The sequence below is a fragment of the Rhinolophus sinicus genome, linkage group LG16 (assembly GCF_036562045.2).
Source record: "Rhinolophus sinicus isolate RSC01 linkage group LG16, ASM3656204v1, whole genome shotgun sequence".
NCBI classification, from domain to species: domain Eukaryota; kingdom Metazoa; phylum Chordata; class Mammalia; order Chiroptera; family Rhinolophidae; genus Rhinolophus; species Rhinolophus sinicus.
In genome coordinates, this window is record NC_133765.1 from 19,251,987 (window position 1) to 19,264,472 (window position 12,486).

Consider the following 12,486-nt stretch of genomic DNA (forward strand, 5'->3'; position numbering starts at 1 on the left):
CAAGTCAATTGCATTCCCTGGACCTCCTCAATTCCCTCTTGGATAAACATTCTCTTCCTTCAAATGTCTAGGGAGTGTCTACTTGTACAGGGCTCTGCTAGGTGCTGAGCAATGAATGATGAACAAAACGCAAGGGTGGGAATGGACAGACAGTGAACGAATCACTGAAGAGATAAAACATGGCCATTTCAGCTAGTGTTAAAGCTATGAATAAGTTAAAACAAGTGGCCTTAAAGGACAGGAAACAGGGGTGCCATTTAAATTTAGTGGTCAGTGGGATTAGAAGGAGCAGGGGAGTGGTATGACCTAAAACATTGATTCCAGTTATAACGATCTCTTGGGCTGCCATGTGGAAGGCGGGAGGTCTCTAGAGTTGCAGCCGTCCAGGTCAGAGAAATGGTGGACTTGACCCGAGTGTTGGCAGTGGAGACAGACAGTGGGCCCTGGGGCTCACTCAGCAGGAGCAGGGTCAAAAGGTGTGTTCCACTTTAAGAGTCCGGGCCGCAGGGGCAGGGCAGAAGGCGACCGGGACTAGCCAAGGGCGGGAGGCGCGACGCTGGAAGAGCCTTTCCTGGCAGTGCGCGCGCGCCGTGCGGGGGCGGGCCTTGGGCGAGCCCGCATGGCTGGCTCGGGCCCCGGATGAGGAAGTACGAGGCGTGGGGGGAGAACCATAGAGACGAAGAGGCGGCTGTGGCCGGAGCGCCCCTAGGCTCGCTTAGCTCCACAGGCTCAGGTAGACTTCGCGGCGGCGGGGTTGCGGCTGCAGAGGCAAGGCTGGCGGGGCGAGCGAGTGCCGCGGAGCAGGCCTCAGGGTAAGAGGCCGAGGGCGGGAAAGCTTCGGGCGTAGCCGCCCCGCCCCACTCCACCCTAAGGGGACCATTCTCCCGGAGGTACAGGTTGAGGGAGAACCCGGCCCCCCGCCCTCTCGGGGTGCCGACGGGAACCGAGGCTGTGCTGCGGGTGGCGGAACGACCCGGGGAAAGGAAGGAGACCAGGCCCCGCGTCGCGAGGGAGAAACGGCTTCTCCGAGTCCTGGTTCGGACGGGGGAGAGATACTCTAACCTCGTTACGGCGGGGGTCCCCCAACTTCTCCGGTAGGGCGACGCCCCTTGTCGTGGGCGTACGCGCTTATCCGGCTCCAGGGCGTTTATCAGCGGAGCGAGACCGGCTCCTGGGGTGCGATAGGACGATTCAGAACTTATTTTAAGGAGGGATAAGCGATAACCCCCAACAAGACCTTTCCCCCCTATTTGGTCATCGCCCGCCCCCACAAGTGAAGAGCGAGACTCAACTCGCTTAAAAGTGACAGTGGGATCGTCCTTCACTGTGGAAGGTAGAAGACTTTTCTTTCTCCCCTTTATTTTTCACCTTTACCCCGAGATACAGAGAGGCAGACCCTGAATTTACTTTACCCCTCGCCCAGTCAGGTCCACAGAGGGAACCTCGTTTGTCGTCCCCAAGCCTCCTGGTGTGCAGTGAGCTCGTTTCCCTTGAACAATTAAGAGCATGGCGTTTGGAGTGGGATCGTTGCAAGCCTAGGTCTCCCGTTTCCTATCTTTGTGACCTTGACTAATTGTTTAACCTTTCTCACTCTCAGTTAGCCCATCTCTAATTTGGGTCCTCTCTTCATACAATTGTCATAAGGGCTAAAGAAGCATTTGCGTTGTTGCTAGTACTGTTACTTAGTTTGTGTTTAAAAGGAAACCAATATCTTCGACAGGGAAACAGATTTTTCCACGCGGTGTCTTCCTAGCCACCCCACCCCCAGCCCCCCCTATCGCAAGTATTCGACCCATCCTTTCTCACAAGAAAGGAGACTTCTCCCCTGGGGCGGAAAAAGAGGCACTAATCCTTTTAGATCCTACCGTACTACTCCAATTAACAAAGAGGGCCTCAATTAGAATAATCAGGAAAATAGACTTTGTTTTTGGAAAAAGGTCTGTAGTCCAGGAGTTAGGGAGACCTGATACCTGAAGCCAGCCTTTTCTTTGTTCACAGAAGCTATCATTTCTTCCTCACTGATTAGAGATGTCCTGTCCCACTCTCCCTACTTGATAATAGTGGTGGAAAAGCTTCCTTCTAGCTACACACCCCTCCCCCATAGAGGGAGATTCCAACTTGCTTTCCCAAGAAAAATAAGACTATACCTTTGAGAGGAAGACTCTTTCCTGCTATATATATTTAGAGAGGCACAGATGGCTTCTTTTCTCCTCTTCCTTTGAAAAAGAAATTAAAATCCTTTATGCAGAGAGTCTGTCAGTAGAAATCAGGAGCGTTTTCACTCCCCATGTGGAGACAGGGATCCTTTTTCTGCATGTTAATAAAGGGAGGAAAAGGGAAACAGTGTTTGATGCTTTTGAGATTTCCTGCGCGCTCCATGTTGAAGAGCTGGGCTTCCCTGCCCCACTTTCAGTTTGTCTAGAGATCTTGTTAAAAGATTCTTCTCTCTGTCCCCTCAAGAAGAGGCCCCTTCTCCGAATTCCCTCATGGAGGGATTGGCTACAGTGTCCGAATCTTTGGAAAAGAAAGCCCCTTTCTCAAAGTGAAAGGAGTGTTGTGAACTTCTGAGGGCTGATCATTATTGTGAGTATTGTCCCTTGAAACGAGTGTGGCAGCGCCCGGCATTATTAACTGTTCTTCTTTTCGTTAAGAGCAGCCCCTTTGCATTAGAATGAAAAGGAGGAGAGACCTTCACACTCGGGATTATGGGGGCACATGGTTTTCTGTTCTGCTGTTTTCTTTGTTTGATTTTTCCCCCCTCTTTTTTTGCTTAGTGCTATGAACTTTGTACCCCCAGAACTTTTGTTTTGGGGAGTGTTTGAACAACTAAAGTAAAAATTGCTGCTGTGTCAGGTTTTTAATATTACAAAATGTATTCTAATGAGATTGAGAGCTGCAATGTTAAATCTTTCACTGGTAGGTTTTTTTCCCTTCCCTTTTGTTATTTGGTGGGATAGGAATTAGCACTGCCTAGTTGCCTGCAGACGCATTAAAGAAAAGCTTTCTATCTTTTTTGTATGTATTCTTAAATTACCTCTGTTTGCCCTTAAGTACTTGCAGTGAGGATTAGTCAGAACTCTGTACCACCGTTGTTGGTGTCTATGGGTGTGCTGAAAGAAAGTGAAATAGAAAAGTTTTACCTCGAGTCATGGGATTTTTATGGGTGGCAGGACCTTTGAGATTATTCTGTTTAACTTGTTGATTTTACATGTGAAAAACAAGTGACACACTGCAGGCCATGCAGCTGTAAGTGCACGGCAGCATAGAGACCCCCACCCCCACCCCCCAAACCCCCCCGCGGAGACCAGCATCTATCTAGACTGCTCCCAGCACTGCTTGTGCATTTCAAACACAAAGATCTGGAGATGATTGTTTTCATTTCAAAACCATTTCTTTTATTGGAAGAATTGTACTGCATACTCCCTGTAAATGCTAGTCATTTTTTTCTTTTGGGAAAAAAATGTCAATTCTCTAAACAGTCTGATTCTTATTTGCGTTATGGTAAAGATGACAAGCTAATAGCAGCTGGCAAGAGTTGGTCGTGACTCTGGGTTATTTTTTGCTTATATCTCAAACTAGATGATTATCTGGTGTCCTCACCCAATAGGTCATTCGTAAGGATTGAACACAAAATCCCTGTCTACGTTTTAGAAGCTTGTGTTACTCTTTTCTTTTATGTGAAGTTTATTTAACATATTAATGTAAAAACTTTTATAGTTGAGGCAGAGAGCGTACATTTGGGAAGATACTGATAAAAGAAAGGGATATACAGTTTTTTTTATTGCTACGTATTTGGATTTTGTGAAATAATGTTTACAAATGTTTTTGACAGGTAATATTGTAAAAAAAGAAAAAAGGACAATATACCGGTCATTGATGAGCCCATCACCCAGGATAACATTGTTAATACTTGTATTCTTTCAAACATTTTCCTATATGCATATTTAGTTTTGCCAAAATTAGAGTCCTGATGTTTATGTAGTTAGCTAAAATATCAGGCAGCTTTCTATGTAAATATGTATTTCTGCACCATTTCTAATTGCTCCATTGTATTCAGAGATTTAGTTTTAAAGAACTTGGGTGGTAAAATTCTGTTCTGTTTCTGCAGTTGTGTGGTATTACCAGTATCTTGATAGATGGCAAAAAATGAGGGAACAGTTTAATGGTGCAAGCTAGTGAGCTGAGAGTAATTTTAAACTGCTACTCTAGGCTTACATCTAAGTACCACTCCATCACTGAGGGTTCCAGCCAAGGCACTCAGCTGTTCTTGGTGACTCAATGCAGATGCTGCTGAGAAACTCGAGGACCCAGAATTGGGCTAGGAGGAAAAGGAGGGTGTGTCTGTTTTGACAGCCAATGTGGCTAGCTTTTTTGCAGGTTGAAATTTCTTAGAATTATGTCTCTACCAAACAAGAGTATCAAGCGATGTTGGTAGCTTTGTGATATAGTTGGCTTTTGTAAATTGGAAGTTATCTTTTGGTGACCAAAACATTTAAAATTCTGTTTCTACCAATACCAGTTTACAGTGTATCTGGAGGTATAGGAAAGATAAAGGCACTGTTTTCCCTGAGGAATATTTTGAGCCATTTTATATGATTATCGATTTTACCTCTTTGCGTTAAAGATCTGTTTAGTAAATGTATTTTTGCCTGAGTTTGTGTTCAGAAGAAAATCTTGAATTAGGACCACGGGGCTGGAATGGAGTGGGATTTGTTAGAAACACTGCTGGAGTTGAGTCCTGGGCTACCAAATGCTAATTGAAAGGCAAGTGGAAGGTCAGGTATAGTTATGTTGGGGATTCAAGTTGGAGCTCTAGGATAATGGGGATGCCATTACTCAGAGAGGCAATAGGATCAAAAATAAGTATATAAGTGTCCTGAGGGCATCTTATTCCTTCAGAAACATGTTTTTCGTAGCTATTTGCAGGGAGTAAGGCTCAATTATTCATTGGGTTGGATGGGTTCTATTTTAAACATGTTAGGTTTTTGGGATTGCCATCCTTGTAAGTAAAACAGGTCAGGAACTTGAGAAAAGATTGGGGCAAAGATTTTTTTTTTCTTTCTTTTAAAGTAAAATGAATTTTAGTAAGATATAATTCATATACTATACAATTCACCAACTTGAATTATACAGCTCAGGGTTTTTAGCATAGTCACAGAACTGTGCCGCCATCACTACAATCAGTTTTAGAACATTTTTATCATCTCCTCAAAGAAACTGTCCGTTAGCAGCCGCTCCCTAGTTCTCGAACTCTCCCAGCACTAAGCAACCGCTAATCCGCTTTCTGACTCTAGATTTACCTGCTCTGGACATTTCATATAAATGGAATCTTGCGATATGTGGTCTTTTGTGACTGGTTTATTTTACTTACCGTAATGTTTTCAAGGTTCATCCGTGCTGTATCAGGAATCAGTACTTCTGATTTCTTTTTAGAGTTGAGTATTATTCCATTGTCTGGATAGACCACATTTTCTCCAGTCATTAGTTGATAGACATTTGAGTTTCCACTTTTTGTGCTTCTGTGAACATTTGTGTACAAGTTTTTATGTGGACACATGGGCTTTTTGCGTGCAACCCTTCGAGTGGACTTGCTGGGTCGTGTGGTCACCCCATGCTTAAAGGAACAGTTTTGGCAGAGAAGTCATGGCAGAGAAGCTGCAAGAAAAGGTGAGGTCATCAAAAAAGTGAAGCCTAAAAAGGGAGGCGTCTCAAGGATTAAACTTTTGAGAACACTCGCACTTTGGTGGCACGCAGGGAGAAGAGCTCTTGAGTATAAGCTGGTGGACAGACCCATGGAGCTGATCTCCACCAGCAAACCTGCCTTTTCCCAGTATCCTTTACAGCACTGTTCTGGTCTGTGTGTGGCATGCCAGCCAAAAACTGGGTTGTGTCTGTTGTTGGGAAAGGGAAACTGAACCACATTAAAATTGAGCGCTTCTACCTATGGAGGGAGGGGGCGTCATCAAATAGCAGTTCCACTTTATCTCTAGTAACCCCCATGCACATGCGCGCACCCACAAAATGGCCAAAATCTAACGTGCCCCCAGAAATATCAAAGACCTGGAGGAGAAAAAAGAAGACTAGTTCCAAAAAGGATGCATTTCTCTCAGCACTGTTTATGAGTCTCGTTTGAGTCTCATCGTACTCCTGTGCACAACAGTTTTTCTCCTTGCTTTTTTCCCTTCTTTTTTTTTGGGGGGGAGGGAATTCAAGTTTTTTCATCAGCCCTCCTGTTACCTAAACTTTACGAACCAGCAGCCTGATTTCCTGTAATTCCTAGTGTTTAAGTAAGTAGTGTAGCATTATGTCCTTTTATGTTTGAGAAGGGTTCCTTAAAAACACTAAGGACGCCCAGTGGATGAAAGCGTAGGAACACGAGTAAACCATCCACTGCAAGTTGGAAAACCAAGATAAAGGCAGAATGGTCCAGAACGAGAGGACCTGTCATCTGCCCTTCCTCAGCTCCCAGCTTCGGTCCAAATAGCACAGGTCAGAGGATGGGACCTTCTGTGCAAGAAGGAACGAATGCCAACCCCGGAATATTCAAAGAGCGGGTACTTCTTCACTTGGAGGCAGAGCGTGTGCCTTTGTGTGAGCAACGTCTGTGGGCTACCCCAGAAAATCAAGGTAGGAATAGAGACAGGGACGACCAAGGAAACTGAGGTGTGAAGATTTACAGAGTGTTGGAGAGTCCCTCCTGCTCAGAAATCTCATTGTTGGCAGTGAAAACAAGGTGAGACAGCTCAACAATCCGAACAGTTCCCCAGCCAGTGCTGGGCCTTGCTCGTATGTGATATGTTTAGTTGGGGAAAAGACGGATGTTAGGAAGGGTAGGAGTAGGCATCGGATGGCTTTCTGTAACATCCTTCCCTGTGTGCATTTTGGCCAAAGGGATTTGCCATCAATACCTCCAATAAATCCTTGTTATGAACTCTGAGTTGCCAAATAGTTCTCATCTTTTCTGTCCTTGTTTAGGGTTAGGGAAAGCATCAAGAATGAAAGCATGTACTAGTGGTATCTTACTTGGCTAACCAGTTTTTGCCTTTGTCAGGTCAAAGTGGTTTTGTGGGAACTGCACACGTTGATAGACTACAATGGAAAAGTTTCCTGCCGGGAAACCCTGTTCCGAAGTGTATCAGCCATTCCCTAGGGCGTGTGTGTGTTTTGACTACTTTAATAATATAGTATGATGAACTCCTTAGGTATAAATATTTCAGCAAATAACCTGTGTTTCCATCACCCAATGCAAGAAATTGAACGTTCCCATTTCAAACGAAGTCCCCCGGATAGCCCCCTCCTTCCTCTTAGATAAGCATGTCATATTTTAGGCAGGTCGCTTTTAACCTCTTCAGGTGTGAATTTAGGTCTATAATGGGAAGATGATAGCTGCCCTACTTAGCTCACAGGGTTGTGAGAATCAAATGAGTGGTCTGTGAAGGCACTTGGAAAATGCAAAGATGCTAAATAAAAGGAAATATCCTGCTAAAGCGTGTCTGTGCCAGCCTGGGTAGATATAGCTCAAGTGTTTGGTGAGCAGCGAAGGAATGGAATTCATTTTCTCTATATCGTCTTTCAAAGAGTATTCGTAATGAAGAAAAGCCAGTGAATCAAATTCTTCAGAGTCCCTAAGTATACATTCATTCAGGAAATATTTACTGAGTACCTACTATGTGTCAAGTACTTATTCCAGGCAGTGAACAAAACGAGCAGGGTTAACGCGTTAAAAACAAGTAGGAAACTGTCTTTATCTTCTAATTTACGTTAGGTCTATCCTTGGATGCTTAGACATGTCTTATTTTCATCTGCATTTGCTAACCCTCCAGATTTTAACTGAATTGTTCATAAGGCAGTCTATGAAGGAGAATTTTCTGGTGCCAGGTAATACTGGCATTTGAGGTAGAATTTATTGTTTTTATTTTAGCCAGCTTGAGCTGAGACAGCTTTCTTCTACCCTGCAAGGTTTTAAACTTTTATCCCTTCCTTTGATTTGTGTCAGGGTGAACCATTTGATGTAAAAGACTTGACTCCATAATCTGCAGTCTGCCCTAATGCTGTCATCCGGAGTAGAGACTCAGCCAGTTCCACTTGATTCCTCCATGTCTGCCGTGGTACAGGAATTATACTCTGAACTCCCAGTAAGTGTCTCCAAAGAGCTTCATGCTGACCCTGTGCCAAGTGTGATTCCAGATGTAAAACCTGGAGCCTCAAGCTCTCTTGTAAGTCAGAGTAGGGCAGTGCCCTTGGAGCTGCAGAGGACTCATGCGGAAAGTTGTTGCGAAGAAACCTCTGAGACCTCGGATCATGGGGGTGAGCCTGGGCGGTGTGGGCTGGTGGACTCCACAGCAGGCAGTTCTGTGGCTTCTGGGATCTTGGATAGGGAAGAGAAAACCAAGAGCATGGAGCTAAAGGTCTTCAGAGATCGAGGGAACCAGGTGGAAATTGTAAGAGACCTCTGTGAGGGAGCAAAGGAAGACCCGCGTCAACATTCCACAGCAGCTGAAGCAAAGATCAGCCCAAGTCAGGTAAGAAATGAGATCTTGATTTAGATGAGTTGAGTGTGAATGACAGCTTTCCAGAGTAACATGTCACATGGTAAAGTACAGATGCTAACAGGTAGCTTATGATTTATTCTTGAAGCACTTCCAAAATGTTGATTTTGATGTTAACTTTCTTTTGATGATTTAAAACATTTGTATCACATCAGACACTTGGAAAAGTGCTTATCTAATGAAAAAGTGCCACTTTTCTGAAGTAGCTATTGTATATGAAATGTTGAGGCTCTTTGTGATAGTCACGTGGTATTTCTGCATCTGATGTTAAGAAATGATGTGTATTTTTTCCTTATGTTTTGGTAGTATCATGGTCAGTGGTAGTATGATGGAGTGAGATGTCACAGAGATAGATATCTTTGAGGGAAGCTATTGATCCAGGTAGGGCTTCAGAGGACGGATACCTTAAAGGGAGCTCTATATTTTTGAAGCAAGTCCTTAGCTTTGCAGGTCCAGAAACTTGACTTTGGTTTTTCAGTACATCAGAGATAATATAATGTCTCCAAGGGACAGACCCATGCTGACCCACTTCATAAGAGGCTGAAGTATAAATCAGAAAGCCAGTTCTTTAATTAGTACACAGTGAAAAGTGGAATCATTACCTGGGAAACCAAATCTCATCTCTCATTATGGGTCTGAACTTAAGAGTAAGAGGGATTAGTTAGGTGAGACTAATAGTTAGTGAGCTGTGATGGACCCCCAAATCCTAACGGAATATACCTGCCAAGTAGACTAGAAAACTTACTTTCTTTCCTGGGTGGTGCCTTAGACCAGGAGTTAAACTTTTTCTGTAAAGGGCTATGTAGTAAGTACACATCGTGGGCTTTGCAGGATACTTGGTCTCTGTCAAAGCTACTCAGCTCTGCCATTGCAGAACTGTAAAGTGAAAGCAAGCATAGATGATATGTAAACAAATGAGTGTGACTATACAAACAAAACTTTATTTGTAAGCATAGGTGCTCAGACTGGTTTGCCAATCCTTCCTCTAGACCCATTAATAAATTCATATTCTCTGGGCTTCTGGAGCTAGGCTTCATTCTCCACCTGATAAATACATCATTTCTTTACACAGGTTACAGGGCAATTTATTATTGTTAGTAGGCTGCATGTATTGCCCATAAGTAGGAATGATAAAACATTAAGTAACAGTGGAACGTGATAATCCGATTTTATGCTGTGATGACCTACCCTTAAAAATATAGTTAAATGAATGAGGTAACAGATTCAGGATCTAAAAGTTTCTTACTTCTTGATATGATGGGTTGAGTCTAACGAGATGAGTTCCTTAATGTAAATATTCAGTGTGAAATTATGCATATATAAATTATGAAGTATAATAATGAACACAACATATATACATCTGTGCATTTATGTACACACTCACATGTGTATACATACCACCCAACCTAAGAACTAGAAGATTACTGTTTTCTGTTCCTTTTTTGAAATCATCCCTTTTTCCCCAACTCCATCAGAAGTGAATATTCTGATTTGTATAAAGCAAAATGAAATTGATATAAATGTACGATTTTATACTTGGTTCCATAATTTGAACTCCAAAATTGAAAAGAAAAAAAAAGGCAGTAGTTATGGAGAAACAGAAGACCTACAGGTTTCAGCTGGTCAATTAGAATTAACTTTGTGGTGTGGCTGCCAAGAAAAGCCCATTTGCTCTTAACATACAGTAACAGGAATGTGTTTCCTGGACTGAGGGATGGTTGTCCTCTGTTGTGTTCTGGTTAGCGTATAGCTAGAATATTCTCACAGTCCGCTCTCCTTCCAGCACTCAGACAAGGTCAAGATGCCCCAGAGTTGCGGGAAGGGGGTGGGGGTTGTAGTCAGAGGGGAAGCAAGGAATGTGTCAGTGTTGGGGTTCCTGGCCAAAGTGGATCCTGTCCCCTGCTGCCCACACTGAGCATTGTGTCATGTGTGGAAGGAGTATAGAAAACCAGGAATGTATTCATGGATAAGAATTCACACTAGTAATACAACTGAAAATACACCACTGGAGGCCAAGTTGCTGGGTATGTCTTCCTATGAAAGAGAAGACTGGAGAAGTGAGAGAAGCCTTTAAGAATTTGGGGAGCTATCAAGCAGAAGTGCTTCTGTTGGGCACCGTTAGGCTTAGTGGAACACATGGCAGTGATAGCTCCCAATCAGTCTCAGGTCACAGGACCCTTTGGAAATCTGAATGAATGCTACGGACCTCTCAGAAAAGCAGACACCATTTCAGGAGGTTTGCAAAGCCCAGACATCCTGGGAACCTCCAAATAAGGCCTCTCCTAGATTGGCAAAACACCACAACATGGTCAAAAGACAACTGACAAATTGGGAGAACATACTTGCAACATACATCACAGATAAAGGGCTTATATCTCTAATGTATAAAGAACTTCATTGAGGAATGAAAAACCCAATAGAAAATTGGAGGAAAGACATTGATAATTCTGTGTGTGTGTGTGTGTGTGTGTGTGTGTGTGTGTGTGTGTGTGTGAAACTCATGAAGAGATGGTCAGCCCCACTCAGAACTAGAGATGCACATTTAAACAACACGTGATACCACTTTTTCCCTGAGAATGGTGAAAATGGAAACTTACAACATATTGGGTTGGCAAGGCTGTGAGGAAAAAGGTGTTCTCACACATTGCTGGTGGGAATGCGTACTGATAGCTTTTGGAAGAGGACTTTGGCTGCCCCTAACAAAACTGTACGTGCCCTGGCCTGTTGACCCAGCACTCTCATTTCTAGGTGTCTACCCTAAAAATACACCACCTCCAGCAATGTAAAAGTACATATGCACAAGGTTATTCTTTGAAGCATTATTTATTGTCAAATATTAGAAAGAACCTAAGTGTCCACATATAGGAGAGATGTTGAATAAACTTAAGGTATATAAACATGCATACATGGAGGACTGTGCAGCACTAGTAAAGAATGAAGGGCTCCGTGTACCACCTCAGTCAGAGGTGGAGTGATTTCCAGGTGTGTCAGAGGTCCGCAAACCACCTCTAGTTTTGGTGATTCACTAGAACTCACAGGATTCAGTATATGGTCATATTCACAGCTAAGATTAACCACATTTAAAGGAGAGAGGGGTAGAGGCAAAGTCTAGAGGAAATCGGTCACAGGCTTCCAAGAGTCCTCTACCCAGTGAAGTCACACACACTTAAATTCCGCTGGGCACCATTGTGACAGCACATGGGACATGGTGTCTACTGTGGAAGCTTGTTAGAGCCCAGGGATTTTCCTGGGGGCTGGTCACGTGGGCATCCTCCAGACAGCACATACCAAAATTCCAGACTTTCTGGAAGAAAGCAAGGGTTTATTATAAACCATATTGTTGTATAAGTGCAGTAAACTACTACTCATATAGGGAATGGTGGAAACTCGAAATCTAAGTTCCCAGTTGCTAGCAAGGCTACCCTTGCAAACAAGCGTTTCTAAGGATAACAGCCAGGCCTGCTATGGTAACTCTTTTCTGCAAATTAGGATATAATGTTAAGTGAAAGACCAAAGTATAAACTGGTATCTGTGGTATCCTCCCTTTCATGGAAGAAAGAAGGGGAAATAAGCAAGTATATAAGTATCTGCTCATTTGTATAAAACACACACGTACACACCGGAAGGATGAACCAGAAACAAATGGGTTTGGTTACCTACAGGGAGCAGGCGGATGCAGGGTGAAAAGAATATGGGAATGGGATGGGAGGGACAGGACGACGGGACACTCTGAGTTCACCTTTTTGTGTGTAGTTCTGACTTTATGCTGGAAAAGTAAACAGACACCAGTATGTTATGGGAACCCAGAATCGGATACAAGCTAACAAATGACTGTTACAAATAAATGATGAAACCACACTGAGGGGTGGGGATGGAGAAGAACAAGAACAGTAACCCAAGTAACTTCGGGGAAACAGTATTTTGACTATGTACTCTA

At 43.5% G+C, this 12,486-nt stretch overlaps 1 protein-coding gene across 15 annotated transcripts in view; it reads left to right on the plus strand.

Annotated features, from left to right (window-relative positions):
• Positions 1-616: 616 nt before the first annotated feature.
• PRR14L (proline rich 14 like) overlaps positions 617-12,486 on the plus strand; it is a 47,870-nt gene continuing 36,000 nt past the window's right edge. For 5 of the 15 annotated variants that reach the window (XR_012492696.1, XR_012492694.1, XR_012492695.1 and 2 more), the window contains exons 1-2: positions 618-812; positions 7,997-8,522. Coding sequence is in view for 9 of the 15 variants with exons in the window: in XM_074321513.1 (XP_074177614.1) it covers positions 8,049-8,522 (474 nt within the window). In the remaining 6 variants the exon portion in view is untranslated. Of the gene's footprint in view, positions 813-7,996; positions 8,523-12,486 lie in introns of all 15 variants that reach the window. The other 10 variants (XR_012492692.1, XM_074321511.1, XM_074321512.1 and 7 more) reach the window with 7 other exon arrangements.